Source organism: Callithrix jacchus, chromosome 10 (genome assembly GCF_049354715.1).
Source record: "Callithrix jacchus isolate 240 chromosome 10, calJac240_pri, whole genome shotgun sequence".
In the NCBI taxonomy this organism is placed as follows: Eukaryota; Metazoa; Chordata; class Mammalia; order Primates; family Cebidae; genus Callithrix; species Callithrix jacchus.
In genome coordinates, this window is record NC_133511.1 from 98,660,832 (window position 1) to 98,683,075 (window position 22,244).

The 22,244-nt window shown below is 38.3% G+C and overlaps 1 protein-coding gene across 12 annotated transcripts in view; it reads left to right on the forward strand.

The window, feature by feature from the left end:
• Positions 1 to 22,244, forward strand: part of HIPK3 (homeodomain interacting protein kinase 3) — a 109,064-nt gene that overhangs the window by 24,834 nt on the left and 61,986 nt on the right. For 8 of the 12 annotated variants that reach the window (XM_017977999.4, XM_054240742.2, XM_017978001.4 and 5 more), the window contains exon 2: positions 11,238 to 12,336. The exons of 2 other annotated variants lie outside the window; for them this stretch is intronic. In XM_017977999.4, the coding sequence (XP_017833488.4) occupies positions 11,240 to 12,336 (1,097 nt within the window). In that variant the 5' untranslated portion in view covers positions 11,238 to 11,239. Of the gene's footprint in view, positions 1 to 11,237; positions 12,337 to 22,244 lie in introns of those variants that run through there. 2 more of the 12 variants (XM_078340820.1, XM_078340818.1) reach the window with 2 other exon arrangements.

Below are 22,244 nucleotides of genomic sequence, written 5' to 3' on the forward strand. Positions count from 1 at the left end.
CACATTTTCCCCCAACATTTTAACAGCTTTTAAATTGGGATGCATCTTAAAATTGATGATGTCTTGCCTTAACAATTGGTATCGTTTCTTTTTTCGTGGCTCATAAATATATAATAATTGTGACATAAGCCACAATTTTATTGCATGCTTTATATTTTATGACTAAGCCACAATATCCAGTCTTTTTCTGACAATTAGATTATTTTGAAATTTTGATACTATATAAAGTGCTACAGTGAAAATTAATTTACCTGTTTCTTTGTGCTTATTTGTGAGAGTTTCTCTAGAAGGGGTATATACCTGGAAGAAGAATTGCTGGATTATAGAATATGTCCATCTTCAGCTTTGCCCTCTAAAGTGATTGTACTTCTTACTCTAGTATAGCAGTTCCTGTTGCCCTATTCTTCTTCAACATTGGATATTGTCCTACTTCTTTTTGACAGTCTGATGGCTATAAACGGCATCTTACTGTGGTTTTAATTTGCATTTTCCTTATTACTAGTGAGGTTGATAATTTTTTGAAATAAGACTTTGCTTGTATTTCCTTTCTGTGAATTGTCTGTTTATATCTTCTGTCCATTTGTCTCCTGAGTTTTACCAAACATAATATGACTTCTTTAGATCTTTTCTCAGTTATGTGTATTGCAAATAACTTCTCTATGCCAGTGGCTTATCTTTATTTCCAGTATCATTTGATGAATGAAAGTTTTAAATTTTAATAAAATCAAATTTGTCATTTCTTCCATCTTAGAGTGTGTGCTTTTTACATCTTGTTTAAAGAAAACCTTTGCTTGGTGACAGAGATTGATGATTAAAGATGTAACATTAATTTTAAACTAAGAGGAATAAAAATTGTAAATCTTCTGTGTAGGCTGTTCCCAGCATACACAAGTGTTATAGACACTTAGAGACATAGATTTTTCTTTTCCTTTAGTCGTCTTTGAAATGAAAAGATAAAAATATCTATAATTGGTGAAGATTTTTCTTCTTTTATATTTATCTTCTTGAAGGAAATTCTAGCATTTCAGTTAGAGAATAATTAGAGCATATGGGTGTGAAACTATTTAAATATAATGAGGGACGCACAAATATAGAATTATAAAATTCTCATGATAAATTCACAGGTGGCCATTCTGTGATTACAAGTAATTGGGGAATTACTAACTGGAAACAATTTTGCCCCCTCCCTCCCTTCCTTTTCTTTCCTCCTTTCTTTTCCAGTGAGGCGCTCTCTTTTTGTACAGGATATCATGAGATGGGTAACCATACCAAAGTGAAGCAGATAGTTACCTGTTCAGTCCATACAAGATATAAAGTAGTTATAAGTTTGTAGCTTGTAATGTTAAGGAAAAAAGTGGATTGACAGTATTTTGGATAAACTAACTTATTTGAAAAGTAGTACACAAAGTTTTGGATTTACAAATGAAAACAATTACAAAAGAGTTTACTACTGGATTTAATTAATCTTCTGGCTGGGCACATGTGCCCAGGCTGGAGTGCATTCACATGATCTCAGCTCACTGCAACCTCTGTCTCCCAGGTTCAAGCTATTCTCCTGCCTCAGCCTCCCGAGTAACTGAGTTTACAGGTGTGTGCCACCAGGTGTGGCTAATTTTTTTTTGAGTCGGAGTTTCGTTGTTGTTATCCAGACTGGAGTGCAATGGCACGATCTCGGCTCACCGCAGCCTCCGCCTTCTGGGTTCAAGCAATTCTCCTGCCTCAGCCTCCCGAGCAGCTGGGACTACAGGTGTGCACCACCATGCCCAGCTAATTTTTTGTATTTTTAGTAGAGACCGGGTTTCACCTTGTTGACCAGGCTGGTCACGAACTCCTGACCTCAAGTGATCCACCTGCCTTGGTCTCCCAAAGTGGCTGGGATTAAAGTTGTGAGCTACTGAGCCTCGCCAGATTTAGAATTTTGTATTCTCTTGCTGCTAAGCATCTTTATGAATACCTTTTGTGCTATGTAAGAAAAGTGTTGGCCGGGCGCAGTGGCTCAAGCCTGTAATCCCAGCACTTTGGGAGGCCGAGGCGGGTGGATCACGAGGTCAAGAGCTCGAGACCATCCTCGTCAACATGGTGAAACCCCGTCTCTACTAAAAATACAAAAAATTAGCTGGGCATGGTGGCACGTGCCTGTAATTCCAGCTGCTCAGGAAGCTGAGGCAGGAGAATTGCTTGAACCCAGAAGGCGGAGGTTGCAGTGAGCCGAGATCGCGCCATTGCATTCCAGCCTGGGTAACCAGCGAAACTCTGCCTCAAAAAAAAGAAAAAAGAAAAAGAAAAAAAAGAAAAGTGTTAATTTTCAATCTATAATTTTATTAGAAAGGAACTAGAATTTAGCCAAGAATGAATATTGGGAGTCCGTGTGGTGGGAAATAATCAGAAAGAGATTACAGATCAAAGGAAAAGAAGGACAATATTTTGAGAACAGAAAGTGAAGGACTGTGTTTATGGGAGCATAAACTCATATCTTGGAGTTTGATTGAGACAAAGGAAGGAAAGAGAAGACTGTGAGAGATAGCTGGATCCATGTAAAGACCAAAGTAGGAATAGGAGGAGGAACTTGATAGTCAGACAAGAAGTGCCTACTTGTTTGTGTTTCTTGATGTTGCTGGTTTCTTTGTTTTTCAGCATGCTCACTGTACTTACTTAATGCCACTGAACAGTACACTTAAAGTGATTTAAGGTAGTAAATTTTATTTATTTTTACCACAATTTTTAAAAAGGAAGATTTTAAAAAGGAGATTTGAATAAATAGAAGAAGTAAGTTGAGTAAGGAGAGTGCAAGGCATTATTGCCTTTTATTAAATTTATTTATTATTTCTATTTTTTGAGACAGAGTTTTGTTCTTGTCGCCCAGGCTAGAGTACAATGGTGCGATCTCAGGTCATTGTAACCTCCGCCTCCTGGGTTCAAGTGATTCTTCTGCCTTAGCCTCCGAAGTAGCTGGAATTACAGGCATGAGCCACCACCACTGGCTATTTTTATATTTTTAGTAGAGATTAAGTTTCTCCATGTTGGTCAGGCTGGTCTCAAACTCCCAACCTCAAGTGATCCACCCGCCTCAGCCTCCCAAAGTGCCGAGATTACAGGTGTGAACCACCGTGCCTGGCCTAATATTAAATTTATTTGTGATATCAAAGTATATTTAAAAGAAGAACCCGGTCAGGCATGGTGGCTCACTCCTGTAATCCTAATACTTTGGAAGGCTGAGGTGGGTGGATGGCTTGAGGCCAGGAATTTGAGACCAACCTGGTGAAACCCCATCTCTACTGAAAATACAGAAATTAGCTGGACATGGTGATGTACGCCTATAATCCCAGCTCCTCGGGGGGCTGAGGTATGAGAATCACTTGAACCTGGGGAGGCGGAGGTTGCAGGGAGCTGTGATTGTGCTACTGCACTCCAGCATAGGCAACAGAGGGAGATTTTGTCTCACACACACACAAAAAAGAACCTTATTACATATGGGGTGTGTATAAGTAAGTTTCGTCAAATATAATTTAGAAATTTTATATTGGCAAATAAATTGAATATAACTTGGTAAAATATTTCTCTTTCTGTTCCCTCCCTCCCTTTTCAGAAGGCCTAATACTATGTGTAGTTAAAAAAAAGATGAAAACAGCCCACTATGGTTAGCAGTGATCAGACTCATGACTATGGGTGTCCATATTGATTACATTGCTGGTTTGGTCATCATAAAAAGATGTGAACAATTTGGATAGAGTTGTTCAGATACGACTTAAAGTTTGTTAGAGGACTGGAAAAATAAGGCCTATATGTTAGTCCATTTGGGCTGCAATAATAAAATACCTTAGACTGGGTAATTTATAAAGAGCATAACCTGATTATGAAGCTGAAGGCAAAAAAAAAAAAAAATTCCAAAAAAACACATAATCTTATTGCTCACAGCTCTGGAGGCTAAGTTCAGGGTGCCAGCAGATTTGGTGTCTGGTGAGGGTTCACTTTCTCCTCCTTCAAAGATGGTACCCTTTCACTGTGTCCTTCCGTGGAAGGGGTAGAATAAACTGTCTCAGGCCTCTTTTATGTAAAAGAGCACTAATCCCATTTATGAGGATAGAGCCCTCATGAGCTACACCTCCCAAAGTTCCCACCTCTTAATACCATCACTTTAGGGGTAAAGTTTCAACATATAAATTCTGAGGGAGCAGGGGGGCGGGAGCAGGGATACAGACATTCAGCCCATAGTAGGTTAAAGTACCTGAAATTATTCTAAGGAATGAAAATTTAATGGTTGCTCTAATAGGAGTCTTCGCTATCCTCTGAGTAATATTTTATGGGCAGCTCCAGCTCACAAAGGGGTAGTATTTCAAAATATCGTTTCTTAGTTGATAAGAACAAATGCCAAGGTCATGAATAATATAGCTGCAGAGGACAACACAGTATATATTGCAATTAAAAATAATAGGAAATAGTATTGTACTAAAACAATATTTGGACTCTAGGGGCTTCAGCAGCTCTTGGGACTATAGTACTTTGTAAAATCCATAAACACCAGATATAAGCAAGTCATGAGTATATCTGATGGAGGGTGGGAGAAGGGAAAGAGTTGATACCTGGATATACCAGGGAGTCACAGTGGTCAAGTTAATAAGTAATTTATAGGTCTTTTCTTTTTGTCTTTTATACCTGTCTCCAGCACCACCACCTATCCCTTCTGATGAACTATAAATTACATGATATTTCCATCTGTGTTTATTTTCTAAGTCCCTTTTGAGATAGGTTCACAGAGCACAGTGGTTGAGAATTGGCTGGTGAGGGATAATGGTACTTTGTCTAAGCTTCATTTAGTTGGCCCTGGATGGGGCCTTGAGTTGATTGATTGCCTTCCAGCTTGGCATGTTGGGAAAGAAAAGCTAAGAACGGCAGGATTCAGAAATTGCAGCAGTTTAAAAATTTTCTCTTTGTCAATTATCAGTTGTTCACACAATTTAGCATGGCATGGATTTAACACGGCATGAATTAGCCTAGAGTGGTGTGCATTGATCTGATTCCCTGGCATTTCATCATGTTTTTTTCATATTTCGGGGCCACGATTTGATAGGACTTGAATTTGCCTGTGGTTTTTGTACAGACTAGGTCATTGGTTCTCAGATTTTAGTGTGACTCTACATGGCCCTGGGAGCTTACACACTTTCAGATGCCTGGACCTTACCACAGACCTACTGAATCAAAATCTTTCTGGTTAGAGTTTTATGTGTTTATTTACTTACTAAACTTTTTTTTTAGATGGAGTCTCGCTCTGTCGCTCAGGCTGGAGTGCAGTGGCACGATCTTGGCTCACTGCAACCTCTGCCTCCCAGGTTCAAGTGATTCTCCTGCCTCATCCTCCTGAGTAGCTGGGATTACAGGCTTGTGCCACCACACCCTGCTAATTTTGTATTTTTGGTAGAGACAGGGTTTCACTCTGTTGGTTAGGCTGGTCTTGAACTCCTGACCTCAAATGATCCACCCACCATGCTTGGCCCTTATTTAACTTTTTATTAAGGAAAAAATATAAACATATTCAAAAGTAGACAGGATAGTATAATGAACCCCAATCTACCCATCATCAAGCTTCTATAACAGTTTACGGATCATTTCATTTTATCCATATTCCTATCTACTTTTTCATCTTATATATTATTTCAAAGCAAATCCCAGGTTATTTTATTTTTAAGTATATATATAAATATGTTTTTAATAGGTTCCATAGATGATTTAAAAACTCCTTGAACAGGTAATACATGTATGTAATAAGAAAGGATGTACAGTGAAAAGTAATACTTTTCATTGCTCCCAGTGTTGTTATTCTTCACCAAGGCAAAGAAGCCCTCAATTTCTTTATGTATCTATATTCAGTGCATATGCAAATATATGCATATAACTTCTCTTTTTAATTAAACACACATAATATCTATTGTAAAGTACACACTTTTTGAAATCTTGCTTTTTTCATGTAGCAGTAGTATTATTTTCAGAATCAGATCAACAACAATGAAAATAAATGGTTTTCTTTTTTTTTGAGATAGAGTTTCGCTCTTGTTACCCAGGATGGAGTGCAATGGCGCGATCTCAGCTCAACACAACCTCTGCCTCCTGGGATCAGGCAATTCTCCTGCCTCAGCCTCCTGAGTAGCTGGGATTACAGGCACGCACCACCATGCTCAGTTAATTTTTTGTATTTTTAGTAGAGACGGGGTTTCACCATGTTGACCAGGGTGGTCTCGATCTCTTGACCTCATGATCCATCCGCTTAGGCCTAATTGTTTTCATTCTTTTTAAAGACCCTGGTTGGTCTGTGTCAAGGCCGGTTTAGTACCTTTTTAATGGATATGTAGGTTATTTACAATGTTATGTTGCTTTACACAGTGCTGCAGAGAATGTTCTTGTACAGTATCGGAGTTGCCTGAATTTCTAGATCAGAGAATATGTTCATTTGCAATTTTGTTAAATATTGCTAGCTTGCTTTCCCACCATCTGTGTATGTATAGTGTATAGCGTTCTTCTGTATTTTTCATGCCTCTTCTATTTATGTTCATGCCTTCCTTTAAATCCACAAGTATATAAGAGCTGTTTTAAAATTTATCTGTTAGCTGAGCTCAGTGGCTTATGTCTGTAATTCTACCACTTTGGGAGGCCAAGCCAGGAGGATTGCTTGAGCCCAGGAGTTGGAGACCAGCCTGGGCAATATGGCAAGACCCCATCTTTACAAAATTTAAAAATTAGCTGGGCATGGTGGCACATACACGTGGTCTCAGCTACTTGGGAGACTGAGGTGGGAGGATCATTTGAGTCAGGAGATTGAAGCTGCAGCAAGCCGTGTTTGTGCCATTGCACTTTAACATGGGCAAGGGCAACAAAGATTCTGTCTCAAAAAAAAGAAAATTGGGCTGGGTGCAGTGGCTCACACCTATAATCCCAGCACTTTGGGAGGCTGAGGTGGATTAGTTAAGGGCAGGAGTTTGAGACCAGCCTGGTCAACATGGCAAAACTCCGTCTCTACTTTTTAGCTGGGCGTTGTGGCGGGTGCCTATAATCCTGCGAAAGTCTGATTATCTGTGAATTTAATAATTTTTTTTTTTAGTCTATGGGTATGGGTTACAGAAGTAGTTTGTAAATTAGGAGAATCGTGGCAATGTTAAATTATTGAGCAGAGTTCCGTAGTGTTCACACCTGTAAGCTATTTGGGATTACTTGGGAGTTTGAGGTGTGAGAGATTCAAGACCAGCCTGGGCAACACAGTGAGACCTGGTTTCCTAAAAATAATCTATTGGAGGCTGGTTGTGGTGGTTCACGCCTGTAATCCAAGCACTTTGGAGGCCAATGTGGGCGGATCACCTGAGGTCAGGGCTTCAAGACCAGCCTGACCAACATGGTGAAACCCCGTCATTAAAAATAAATAAATAAAAATTTAAAAAAATAGAAAAAAAATCTATTGTGGATAAGATTGGAAGCCTCACAAAAGTGCATTAATGGATGAGTTTGATACATTTAGCAGGAGTTTTCAGTGTGGTTTTGCTTCCTTAAAAGAATGATCAATTGATAGTTTTGAAATCTCTTCTGATTAAAGATATGAAATGATGTCAGTAGATGCCAGTGAGATGGTTTGGAACTCCAGAATTTTAGTTTATGATTTTATCATACACAGTGAACATCAAGTCTTAATTTGTTTAGTAAGGATTTGTAGCTCATTTATTAGGGCCAAGTCAAATTAGGAATGTGGTAGATTGTGCACAAGAAAATTTTTAGGAAGCTGAAGGAGGTATAAATTTGTGCCTTTTATCTGAAAGGTGGTGCATTTACTTGTTCCTTTTACCATACCTTAGCTATGTGACTGTGGGCCGGTTACCCAGTCTTAGTAAACTTTAGTTTTTTTTTTTTTTTTTTGAGATGGAGTCTTGCTCTGTTACCCAGGCTGGAGTGCAGTGACGCGATCTTGGCTCACTGCAACCTCCACCTCCTGGGTTCAAGTGATTCTCCTGCCTTAGCCTCTCCAGTAGCTAGGATTACAGATATGTACCACCATGCCTGGCTAATTTTTGTGTTTTTAGTAGAGATGGGGTTTCACCATGTTGGCCAGGCTGGTCTCGAACTCCTGGCCTTAAATGATTTTTCCCCTTGGCCTCCCAAAATACTGGGATTACAGGCGTGAGCCACTGTGCCTAGCCAACTTTAGTTTTCTTTTCTTTTCTTTCTTTCTTTTTTTTTTTTTAAAGACGGGGTTTCACCATGTTGGTCAGACTGGTCTTGAACTCCTGACCTCAGGTGATCCGCCTGCCTTGGCCTCCAAAGTGCTTGGATTACAGGTGTGAGCCACCACACCTGGCCAACTTTAGTTTTCTTTTTTTTTTTTTGAGACAGAGTTTCGCTCTTGTTATCCAGGTTGGAGCACAATGGCGCGATCTCGGCTCACCGCAACCTCCGCCTTCTGGGTTCAGGCAATTCTCCTGCCTCAGCCTCCTGAATAGCTGGGATTGCAGGTACACGCCACCATGCCCAGCTAATTTTTTGTATTTTTAGTAGAGACAGGGTTTCACCATGTTGACCAGGTTGGTCTCAATCTCTTAACCTCGTGATCCACCTGCCTTGGCCTCCCAAAGTACTGGGATTACAGGCTTGAGCCACCCCGCCCGGCCCCCAACTTTAGTTTTCTTAAAAGCAAATTGGAAATGTACTGCTATGATTAGATAAAATATTGTAAATAAAGTGTTAAACTGTTGAATTATAAGTGCTCAGTAGGTGGTTGCTCTTATTTTTAATATTACGGACATTACAGATTGTGATGGTGATCTGTTGGTTCTGAGATAAAGAACTGATGTCTGTGATTTGTTAAAGGAGTATGAGACTACACAGTTAATATAATACAGATTTTTAAATTGTAGAAAATGAAGATATTTCAATAAACCAACATTTATTGAATACCAACTCTATATCCTTGGCACTTTGCTTTAGATCTAATGTGACAGACAGATGTATACACTGACAATTACAATATAATGAAATGTTGTAATTGCAAAATGAGAAGAATTTAGGAACTACTGGGAGAGCATTGAATGCTTACCTCTGTTTGGAGGGTGAGTTTGTTTCGGGGGAGGCTTCAGCAAGAAGATAATACTTTACTTTGATTGAAATCTAAGAGAGTTTTAATAATGTTCAATAGTAGATGTGAGTCAGGGTGCAGTGGCTCATGCATGTAATCCCAGAATTTTGGAGCCTGAAATGGGAGGATCACTTAAGGCCAGGAGTTGGAGGCCACAGTGAGGTATGATTGTGCCACTGTACTGCAGCCTAGGCGAGACCTTGTTAAAAGAAGAAAGGAGGCCAGGTGCCGTGGCTCAATTAAGAGAACATGATGCAAAGTTCCTATATCTGCCTTCTCAGCTTATTTTTACACTTGATCATTTGTATTAGGATTTTACCATTAGGGAAACCCCAAGATAATTCTGTGCAAGTAGAAAACATGGAGTATTACTTAAAGTGATGATTCTATCAAATGGTGGTTTTGATGTACATGTTTACATATTGTTGTAGCAGACCATGTAGACGGAAGGCAGATCGAATACCTGTGTAATTATTAGTTTTTCTAGCTGTGGTCCTGAGGATTCATTCTTTTGTGTGTGTATGTTTTGAGTTCCTATAGACAGGTCAGCAGTTGCTAGGTTGATTTCATATTTTATAAATTCTGAGTTGGTAAAATAAGGTCATAGGGTAGAACATTAAGTATGCCATCATAAAACTGGATACTCTTTCTTATCTATGTCATATCTGAATCAAATAATGTTTATAAAATCATTATATACTTAATGGTTGTGTGTTAAGAATGTTGGCTGTTTCACCCTCAGTAACTTCACATGCTTTTTGGATGCAGGCATAAAATAGAATGTTATTCAGTCCTTGAGAACCTTAGAATGATTTTTAAAATATGAGTGAACTAAGGACTATATTTGGAGGAAGTTTAAAGGCATATCCATTTAATAAAGTACAAATTCAGAAGAATGGGAACACAGATATAACTGGGTAGAAAGTTATTAATTTGTCTTTGTAATACAATGCTTTTTAAGATCAAAGTAACATATTTAGTAAATAGAATGTACGATCAGCTATTCATGAAATGGGCATCCTAATTTTATTTAAAACCTGCCAAAAGACCGCGTGCGGTGGCTCACGCCTATAATCCCAGCACTTTGTGTCAGGTGATCCATCCCGCTGTACTAAAAATACAAAAAAATTAGCTGGGTGTGGTGGCGGATGCCTGTAATCACAGCTACTTGGAGGCTGAGGCAGAAGAATCGCTTGAACCCAGGAGGCTAAGGTTACAGTGGGTTGAGATTGCACCATTGCACTCCAGCCTGTGTGATATGTCTCAAAAAAACAAAACAAAAAAAAAACAAAAAAAACCCTGCCTCTCTTTTTCTCTCTCTATATGTATATATATTGTTAAAGCAGACATAGGTTATTTTTTCTTCCTGAGGCAATTCTTGGGCTTTAGCTTCAAGAAATATGGCTATAAACTATGTTTATGTAATGTGTATTTTCTTTGCTTGTCATTGGTTCATAAGTTTTAATTTGGTACTAGAATGTTTTGTCAAATGTGTACAATTGAAGGATCTGTACTTTTTTTTTTTGAGACAGAGTCTTGCTTTGTCTCACAAGGTGAAGTGCAGTGGCGCAATCTCGGCTCACTGCAAACTCTGCCTTCTGGGTTCAAGTGATTCTCCTCCCTCAGCCTCCCAAGTAGCTGGGACCACAGGCATACACCACCACGCCTAGCTAATTTTTGTATTATTATTAGAGTTGGGGTTTCTTTACCATGTTGGCCAGGCTAGTTTTGAACTCTTTCCCTCAAGCCATCCAACTGCCTCAGCCTCTCATAGTGCCGTGCTTACAGTGATCTGTAATTTACTTTTGAGGGAAAATGGTTGACATCGTTTCTAGGACATAATGGCCATTTCAGCTTTGCAGTAAATATTTGTAAAGTAATTAAATGCACTTGATTCTTTATTCTCAGCCTTTTAATGCAGTACTCAGAATAGCTGAAGCACCAATTAACTAAAATGGAGATATTAAAGATAGTTATCTTCTCCAAGGGAAAAAAAATCTTAGTGAAAACTAATTACTTTTTTACAAATTGTGAATTTGACAATTAAGAATTTTCTTCCTGAGATTTAAAATTAAAAAAAAAAATTTGTTGACATTAATATTTCTTCTTCCCCCCACCCTTTTTTTGGCAGGTATGGCCTCACAAGTCTTGGTCTACCCACCGTATGTTTATCAAACTCAGTCAAGTGCCTTTTGTAGTGTGAAGAAACTCAAAGTAGAGCCAAGCAGTTGCGTTTTCCAGGAAAGAAACTATCCACGGACCTATGTGAATGGTAGAAACTTTGGAAATTCTCATCCTCCCACAAAGGGTAGTGCTTTTCAGACAAAGATACCATTTAATAGACCTCGAGGACACAACTTTTCATTGCAGACAAGTGCTGTTGTGTTGAAAAACACTGCAGGTGCTACAAAGGTCATAGCAGCTCAGACTCAGCAAGCGCAAGTGCAGGCACCTCAGATTGGGGCCTGGCGAAACAGATTGCATTTCCTAGAAGGCCCCCAGCGATGTGGATTGAAGCGCAAGAGTGAGGAGTTGGATAATCATAGCAGCGCAATGCAGATTGTCGATGAATTGTCCATACTTCCTGCAATGTTGCAAACCAACATGGGAAATCCAGTGACAGTTGTGACAACTACCACAGGATCAAAACAGAATTGTACCACTGGAGAAGGTGACTATCAGTTAGTACAACATGAAGTCTTATGCTCCATGAAAAATACTTACGAAGTCCTTGATTTTCTTGGTCGAGGCACGTTTGGCCAGGTAGTTAAATGCTGGAAGAGAGGGACAAATGAAATTGTAGCAATCAAAATTTTGAAGAATCATCCTTCTTATGCACGTCAAGGTCAAATAGAAGTGAGCATATTAGCAAGGCTCAGTACTGAAAATGCTGATGAATATAACTTTGTACGAGCTTATGAATGCTTTCAGCACTGTAACCATACTTGTTTAGTGTTTGAAATGCTGGAACAAAACTTGTATGACTTTCTGAAACAAAATAAATTTAGTCCCCTGCCACTAAAAGTGATTCGGCCCATTCTTCAACAAGTGGCCACTGCACTGAAAAAATTGAAAAGTCTTGGTTTAATTCATGCTGATCTCAAGCCAGAGAATATTATGTTGGTGGATCCTGTTCGGCAGCCATACAGGGTTAAAGTAATAGACTTTGGGTCAGCCAGTCATGTATCAAAGACTGTGTGTTCAACGTATTTACAATCTCGGTACTACAGGTAGGTGACAACTGCATACTTTTTGGTTATTAATGAATGCTAAATTTCTTCTAAATGAAATAATTTTGTGTGTGTTTGTGGTATAAGAGACTGCTTCAGTTAAATAAGGAAATCAAGAGAAGACCAATTTAGCTTTGTTTTAAAGAGATTTTAAAAATCAAGACATAAAATTTCCCCAAGCAGAATAGAAATAGCGTTTCAGTACTTGAGAGAAACAGTTTATTAAAGACATAATCATATTTGACTGAACATTTAGAAAAATTATATACAGATTTGAGTAACCCTTATCTGAAACTCTTGGGACCAGAAGTATTTTGAATTTCAGATTTTGGACTATTTGCACTGCCAACTAGTTAAAGCGCTGCAAATCTTATAGTTTGTTTCCTTTGGGTGTCATCTCATTGCCCAAAATGTTTCAGATTTTTGGATTTGGGATACTTAACCTGTGTAAGAATTCAGAAAATTATTCTGATTAATGATTTTAAGATTCAAATATACTTCTTTGGTTCCCACGAATCTTTAGGTTACCTGATCATAACCAGTTTTATTATGTTCTATCCACATATAGACTATGGGTATGCTTGGTGCTGGGGGGAGGTTAAAGAAGAAAATAATGCCCATGTAAATATTGATAAAGTGCTACAATGTCATGATTAATATAACACTAGCCTGAAGTACAATAGATAGTGTGAGGGGCTAACTAATGATTACCAAGATTCAGAATACCAAAAACTCATTCTGGAGTGTAAAATGGCTTTGAATTCATAGTTTAATAACTTTGAGTATAAGTTATTTTCATATAAGCCTGAATGAATTTATAATCTTGGTATATGCCACAGCCCTACAAGGTCCAACATGATGGACCTCCATGAAATATAGACAAATAATAGGATCTGTCAGTATTAGTCATTTATAAGTTAATAGACAAAAACATGCAGTTTATTGTTAGAAATGGTTAGAACATGGGAGATATAAATTTAAACACACCAAGGGGTATTTTCTTTTACTGCATCTGCCTTTACACTGTACCTGATTACCTTCTTGCAAGTATGTGCTGTAGTACCCAATACAAAATAAAGGAGATATTAATTAGCTCCTACACAAATCAACTCTAAATATATGCCCTACCAGTAGGTTATCAGAAGGAATTGCACATTTATGTGACTAAGTGATAGTAAAGTTTATTAAAATACGTATTAGAGTCAGGCTTGGTGGTTCACACCACTAGTTTCAGCAGTTTGGGAAGTGGGAGGATTGTTTTAGGCCAGGAGTTTTAAGACCAGCCTGGGCCACAGCAGAGTGAGACCCTGCTTCTACCAAAAAAAAAAAAAAAAAAAAAAAAGAGCCAGGAATGGTGGTAAGTGCCTATAGTCTCAGCTACTCAAGAGGTTGAGGTAGGAGGATCCCTTGAGTCCAGGTGTTAGAGGCTACAGTGAGCTATGATAATGCCACTGCACTCTAACCTGAGTGATAGAGTGAAACCCTCTTGCAAAAAAAAAAAAAAGAAAAAAAGAAGGATGTATTAGAAATTAGAAGTACAGCCTAATATACCTTGTTTTAAAAACATTATTTTTATGGATCCATAATAGGTATATATATTTATGGGGTATACGAGGTTTTGATATAGGCATACAATGCATAATAATCATATCAGGGTAAATGTAATATTCTTTTTTTTCAAGCATTTGTCATTTTGTGTTACAAACATTCCAATTAGACTCCTTTAGTCATTTTAAAATGTACAATAAATTGTCGACTGTGCTCACTCGATTGTGCTATCAAATACTAGATATTATTTGTTCTAACTATGTATTTGTACCCATTAACCATCTCCACTCCCTGTCCCCATCTACTACCCTTCCCAGGCTCTGGTAACCATCATTCTACTCTCTATCTCCATGAGTTCAAATGTTTTAATTTTTAGCTCCCACATATGAGTTAGAATATTGTGAAGTTTTGTCTTTCTGTGCTTGGCTTATTTCATGTAACATGATGCCTTCCAGTTCCATCCATGTTGTTACAATTGACAGGATCTCATTCTTTTTCTCCATTGTGTTATGTACCGTATTTTCTTTTCTTTTCTTTTTTTTTTTGAGACAGAGTCTCACTCTGTCACCCAGGCTGGAGCACAGTGGCATAATCTCGGCTCACTGCAACCTCCACCTCCTGGGTTCAAGCAATTCTCCTACCTCAACCTCTTTGAATTACAGGCGCACACCACCATGCCTAGCTAATTTTTGTATTTTTAGTAGAGGTGGGGTTTCACCACGTTGGTCAATCTGGTCTCAAACTCCTGATCTACTAGTGATCCACCCTCCTTGGCCTCCCAAAGTGCTGGGATTACAGGTCTGAGCCACCTTGCCTAGCCTGTACCACATTTTCTTTAACTATTCATTTGTTGATGGACACTTAGATCATTCCAAATCTTGGCTATTGTGAATAGTGCTGCAGTAAACACAGGATTGTAAATATATCTTTAATATACTGACTTTCATTCTTTTGGGTCTGTATCTTAGTGTATTCTTGATTGTGTGAGTTTTAGTAGTAGAGTTCTAGATACCGTTAAAACTTTTTAGATTATTTAAAATTTTAATTTTGCTGTTGTTGCAGGGTAGTAGGTCTTGCTTAGTATCAGATAATTAGATTTATTTGGTATCTGTGTTCCCCAAAAGATTTTTTTCAATATGCAAGATTAGCTTTTAATTTTTTTCTGGAAAAAAATTGTAAATCTTATTTAACAGTATGAGAAGAATAGTGCTTTTCTTTTTTTCCCTTGGTGCTCTATGGATTCTGTCTTGAGAGCTTTTAGTAGTGAGCTAGCATATTATATAAACTCTCAGGCTTCAGCTGCTTCGGCCCTATATTTAGTTCCCTTGCTAGTAAATGACTTCACTTCATTTGGGTTCTGCATTGTTCTGCATATCAGAATTACCTCATTTTCTTTATTTGAATTCTTTTCCAGGAGAGTAAAAAAGAAGTTGTTATTTTTTCATACCTGAGAATGTCTGTTGGTTTACTAAATCTTTCAAGGGAATAAAGGAATTCCTTTAAAAAGCAATCTAAAATGCTAAATATTTTATGATACTGGTTTCTATCACTAGGCCTATGCACAAATATTAACCTTTGTATTAGGAATGAAAAAAGAATCTATGAATAAGTGCTGAATACAATTAGTAGTTTCTAATTTGTGTTTATATATAAATTTAAGGTAAATAATATACCCGATGTTCAGGAGCTATACAATTGCTATGCTAAATTACAGGCTCTGTGTTTAGAGTGAAAAATAAGAGAGTCTTATTTGTAAACAAAGACTAGTGCAGGCATTTTGGTCGGTGTTGCCTGGATAAAAAATTAAAAATAGACTTTGTCATTTAGATCCAAGAATTAGAAGAGTTAGTAAATATTAAGGTATGTTGGTGAAAATATATTGTAGTGCTTAATCAAGTACTATTTTAATATCTAGTGTAATTTTGCATGAAAATGGCAGATAGCCATTACTCTTTCAGTATTTGTTTGTACTTTGGGACCCTGCCAATTCTGGCCTAGTTTATGACTAGGTTACTTACAAATTTGATTAGATAATAAGCTAAAGTGTCTTATACTTGATTTTTAAACCTTTGTCAAAATATTTTTTATTTCATAAATGAAAGCAGGATGTGGAAACTAACCAAATTAAATATTTTTGAGCAAAGCATAGTAGCAAGGCACATATCCTGATTTCCAAGGTAAACGATTTGTGTTTAAACACAGGTTTATGTGTTATTCTATTTCTTTGTGCAATACAGAAGTGTAGTAGGGATATCCTAAAATAGACAAGGGACAGTGGCCAGAAATTGTTGACTACTATAGATGGTGAGGCTGTCTAACTCTTGCGGTGATGCAAGCCAGAAGTACATGCTAAGGGCATTGATTTGCTTAAGGTCAGCATGTTCTAAATTCAGCTGCTTGAGTATGGTTTCTGTCAGGAACATGTAGGGCTCTTAAATGCATAAAAGGCTTTAGCAGGAGAAGGTGCTGTATTTATGAGGTGTGGTGGCAACATTCAGGTCATGAATTTCTTTTTTTTTTTTAAATATAGAATTTTAGCCTGCAATACTGAGTCATTTCAGAACAGAGACAGGAAAGTGGGCTGTAAAAATAACCTATATAAGAGTTATATTCTTTGCTACTCTACTAATTGCTACTGAGTTTTTAAAAAAATGCTATTTTGCATGTCATAGTTAACGAAAAGGTATATAATGGTAAACAGCTAATTTAGACATACCTGTTCTTCAGGGCATTCTTCTCAAGCCTTCTTAAATCCAGAAGTACCAAAGGTTCTGTAACAAAATTAAGCTACATAGGAGGACTCATAAAATAATAACTAATATTTTATATAGGGTACCTTATAATGAAACACTGTATATGTATATAGTAGATCATTTTTTTCAAAGTGCCTTCTAGTTTTCTAGTTTGTTTCTCACTTCTCTATGAGTTAAGACTAGGTGGCATTACTCTTTGATAAGTAGAAAACTGAGACTTACATGAGTCAGACAGGTTCAAATTCACACTGTAGGTTTAACTTCACAAATTTTGTTGAGCCCATTTTGGATGCCGGTACTGTGCTAGGTGCTAAGAATACAAAGGTGATTTATACATGTTTGTCATTTAATGGAGGTGAAAAATAGTTTGCTTCAGGAAATGCCAGGGTAGAGAGTGTGTCAGGGTGATATAGGAGCCCAAAGGAGAGCACTTAGCCTAATCTGAGGGTCAGGGAAGGCTTCTAGGGGAGACACGACCCCAGAATGACCCTCGAGAGCAGAGCAGAGAAGTAGCCAGGATTGACTGGTCTTGAGCATTTTCTCTCAGTAAGCCACTCTTAATCTAAAAAAAGCTCAGCATTGGGATGAAATTGCTGGTAATTTCTATATCATAAAGTAGTTATCGTTTGTTTGAGAATCTTTATTAGACAAATATAAGGTTGTTAATTGAGTTTAGTTTTAATAGAAAATTAGGAAATTTTGTAATGAAATGGTTTTCAATACCATACCTGTGGCTGCAAATGTATAGTGCTTTACTACATAAAGGACTTGACATAGACACAGATGCTGCATATATCAAGCATTATATATTAACATAATGTTCTCAAGTTTCATCCATGTTGTAGGAAATATCGATACTTATTTCTTTTTATTACCAAATAATAAACCATTGTATAGTTATAGAGAATTTCTATTAAAAATTTTAGCAGAGCTCTTTTTTTGTTAGTTTTTAAAAACAGCTTTATTGAGATATGATTTACATGCCTTCAAATTCATTCATTTAAAGTGTATAATTTAATAGCGTTTAGTATATTTATAGTTGTGCCATCATCAACACAATCAATTAAAATTTTAAGTTAAAAATTTTTTTGGCCAAATTATTTCTCACCTGACATGATTTTAGAATATTTACATTACCCTCAAAAGAAGCCTCTGTGACTTTTAGCCATGGTTCCCTAGTCTGCCCATCACCCCCAGCCCTAAGCAAATACTAATCTACTTTCTGCCTATGTAGATCACTATTCTGGACATGTCATATACATGTAATCATACAACATGTGGTCCTTTTTGACTGGCTTTTTTTGTCACTTAACATAATGTTTTCAAGGTTCATCCATGTTGTAGGATGTATCAGTACTTATTTTTATTGCCAAGTAAACCATTGTATAGATAATGTACCACATTTTATGTATACATTTACCAGTACAATGTATTAAAATTGTATCAATGAAAAGATACCTGAGTAGAACTGTAATATGGTCCAAGATTAAATATCAAAATACTTAGTGTCTCTAATATGTAAAGTGTGGTGCTTGGTGCTGCTTATACTGGAGGAGAACAAAACGAATCTCTGCTTTCATGATGCTTGCAATCTAATGGGTAGACAAAGAACAAAAGAAGTAGTTGGAGAGGCCGGGTGCAGTGGCTCACGCCTGTAAGCTAGCACTTTGGGAGGCTGAGGTAGATGGATTGCCTGAGGTTGGGAGTTCGAGACCAGCCTGGCCAGCATGGTGAAACCCCGTCTCTACTAAAAATTAGCCTGGCATGGTGACAGGCGCCTATAATCCTAGCTACTTGGGAAGCTGAGGCAGGAGAATTGCTAGAACCTGGGAGGTGGAGGTTGCAGTGAGCCAAGATTGTGCCATTGTACTCCAGCCTGGACAACAGAATGAGACTGTCTCAAAAAAAAAAGAAAAAGAAAAAGAAAAAGAAAAAAAAGTAGTTAGAACAAGGAGAGAGAACAAGAGGGGCTTAAACTTTTTTGGTTCTTTTTTATCTTTTACATTGAAATTATCTTCAGTATGTAAAATAAGTAACTTTAGGCATACAAAAAAGTAAAAATATTACAAAGGATTCCTGTATATCCTTCACCCAGATTCCCTAATATTTCAAATATTAATATTTGACCATCCTACTTTTATAAATCATTCTTTCTCTCTGTACACACCCACACCCATCTACCCACCCACCTACCTTTTCTTACAGGGTTTGATATAAAGCTGTTTTACCTCTAAACCCTTCCTAAACATAAGGACATTCTCTAGCATAACTATAGTACAATTATCAAAATCATCATCAGTTAACATCAATTCAGTATTATTGATTTGATGAACTATTTAAACTATTTTTTTTTTTTTTAAGACAGGGTCTTGCTTTGTGGCCTAGCTGGAGTGCAGTGGTGAAGTCATAGCTCACTGCAACATAAAACTCCTGGGCACAAGCAATCCTTCTGCCTCGTGCTTCTGAGTAGCTGGGACTGTAGTCATGAGCCACCATATGGAGCCCATATTTAAACTATTCAAAACATGATTTGATTTTGAGGAAATTAAAATCAGTTCAATACTGTTAGCTAATTTCCTAACTTTATTTAGATTTTGCCAACAGTCCCACTAATGGACCTTTTTTTCTGGCTCAGAATTCAGTCCTTGGTCATATGTTACATTATTTGCCCTGTCTCATTAGTATCCTCTAATCTGGTGATATATCATAATGATGTGATTCTCATGTCTCAAAATGGAGTCATTCATGTCAAGAGGCACTGAACTCAGCAAAGTTGCTCCCCCCTTACCCCCCCGCCAGCGATAAACATATATAATGGACTATGGTGACAACACCTGATAAAATGAACCCACAGAAAGTGAAAGGTGGCTGAGATAATGAGAATAGACCCATTTGGGAGAGTCATATACTAGGACCTGGCCTTGTTCAATATGCTTTTAGAGGCTGTGCCGAGGAGAGCTCTGAGGCTTTCTCCCGATTTTGGCATCTGCTGCCACCTGGAGACAAGCAGCCACTACCCCCACAACTTCACCCCATCCCCGCCCAGGGCATCCTATGGACTTCGGGACCATTCAGCTCATCTGTTGGCGTGTTGGTCTCCCTAGCCAGGGTCGTGCTTTGTTCTCCTGTCTTCTGCCTCTGTGTCAAATATTGGTTGCATGGTTGGTCGTCTGTGAAGGCCTCACAATAAAATGTGAATTCTAGAGTATGCTGCTTGGTTGTGAAACGTTAGGGGGTAGGCTCCACCTTCGGTCAGAGTCAGTGTACCTGCATGGAACCTCCTTCACATAGCACCCGGCTTAAGGCTGGACAGCTGCAGCAGCTCCTTACGTCTTTCTTTTTTTTTCTTTTATTGAGATGGAGTCTCGCACTGTCGCCCAGGTTGTAGTGCAGTGGCGTGATCTTGGCTCACTGCAATCTCCGCCTCCTTGGTTCAAGGAATTCTCCTGCCTCAGTCTCCTGGGTAGCTGGGACTACAGGTGTGCACCACCATGCCCAGCTAATTATTTTGTGTTTTTAGTAGAGACAGGGTTTCACCATGTTGGCCCAGATGGTCTTGATCTCCTAACTCATGATCCACCCACCTCAGTTTTCCAAAGTGCTGGGATTACAGGCGTGAGTCACTGTGCCCAATCTCTCCTTATGTCTCTCTTTGCCTTTATGCCTCTGACACTTCTGAAGCATGCTTTATTTATTTATATATTTATTGGGTGGAGTTTTGCTCTTTTTGCCCAGGCTGGAGTGCAATGGTATGATCTCAGCTCAGAGCAACGTCTGCCTCCTGGGTTCAAGCAATTCTCCTGCCTCAGCCTCCCGAGTAGCTGGGATTACAGACATGTGCCATGTGCCACCATGCCTGGCAAATTTTGTATTTTTAGAAGGGATGGGGTTTCTCCATGTTGGTCAGGCTGGTCTCAAACTCCTGAGCTTGTGATTCACCAGCCTCAGCCTCCAAAAGTGCTGGGATTATAGGCATGAGCCACCGTCCTGGACTGGCTGGTTATTTTGTAGACTGTTCCTCATTTTGATTTTTGCTGATATTTTCTCATGATTAGATTCAGGTTTTGTGCTTTTGGCAGGAACTTCACAGAACTGATGTTGTGTACACACATATTGAGAGGCGAATGATATCAATTTGTCCCATTATTGGTAAGGTTAATTTTGATCACTTGGTTGAGGTGGTGTAACTGCCAGGTTTTTTTTTCACTATAAAGTTACCATTTTTTCTTTGTAATTAATAAGTACAATATCTTGTAGAGAGATACTTTGAGACTATTCACATATACTATTTTTTGTCTTATTTTCACTGACCAATTTTAGCATTGTTGAGTTTGGCCTTAAACTACTGAGGTTTGCCAAATGGTTTTCTAATTCTATAGTTCCTCTATTAGGAATTCTTCCACAAGGAAGAGCTTTTTTTCCCCCTCTCTTCCTTTCTTTCAGTATGGACTCACAGATTTCTGTTTAATTCAGTGGGTTGTAAATATCATTCTTTGTTTTGTTCAGCACATTATCTCAGATGGTTCAGAGAGAGGATCTTTCTTCAGGCTTATTCCAGTGTCCCTGTGATATGGCCCCATCCTTCCTCCAGGGTTTACTTTCTGGCACCACAGGATGTTCTGACTTACCTTGTGCTTTTTCTGCCCAGCCCTTGGATTGGTGCTTTAAGGAGCACTTCTTCCTTTATTGGAGAATGTTTTTTCAAAAACAGGACCTGGACACATCTCGGTATGCTCATTGGTCCTAGGGTATTACTTCTTTTAGGCCTTTTGAGTTAGAAAATATAGAGACTTACAAAGGTGTAGAAAGGTGAGGAAGATGCAGAAGAAAAGATGGAAACTAGCAGAGGTTGATTTGTGCGGTTTAAAGAAAGAAGCCTCTCCATAACGTAAAAGTGCAAGGTGGAACAGCAAGTGCTGATGCAGAAGATCTAGTTGAGGTCATTGATGAAGGTGGTGGTGCTACACAATAGATTTTTAATGTAGATGAAACAGCTTTATATTGTAAGAAACTGCCATGTAGGACTTTCATAGCTAGAGAGAAGTCAATGCCTGGCTTCAGAACCTCAAAGAACAGGCTAACTTTTTTTTTTTGAGATGGAGTCTCACTCTGTCGCTCGGGCTGGAGTGCAGTGGTGTGATCTCAGTTCATGGCAACCTCTGCCTCTCAGGTTCAAGTGATTCTCCTGCCTTAGCCTTCTGAGTAGCTGGGATTACAGGTGCACACCACCATGCCCAGCTAATTTTTGTATTTTAGTAGAGATAGGGTTTTACCATATTGGCCAGGCTGGTCTTGAACTTCTGATTTCAAGTGATCCGCCCTCCTTGGCCTCCCAAAGTGTTGGGATTAACAGGCATGAGCCACCGTACCTGGCCAGAACTAGCTAATTTTTTTGTTGAGATAATGCAGCTGGCAACTTTAAGTTGTGGCCAGTGCTCATTTACCATTCTGAAAATTCCAGAGCCCTTTAGAATTATGCTAAATTGACTCTGCCTGTGTTTTAAAAATGGAATACCAAAGCCTGCATTAGAGCATATCTGTTTACAGCATGGTTTACTGAATATTTTAAGTATACTGTTGAGACCTGCTCAGAAAAAAAGATTTCAA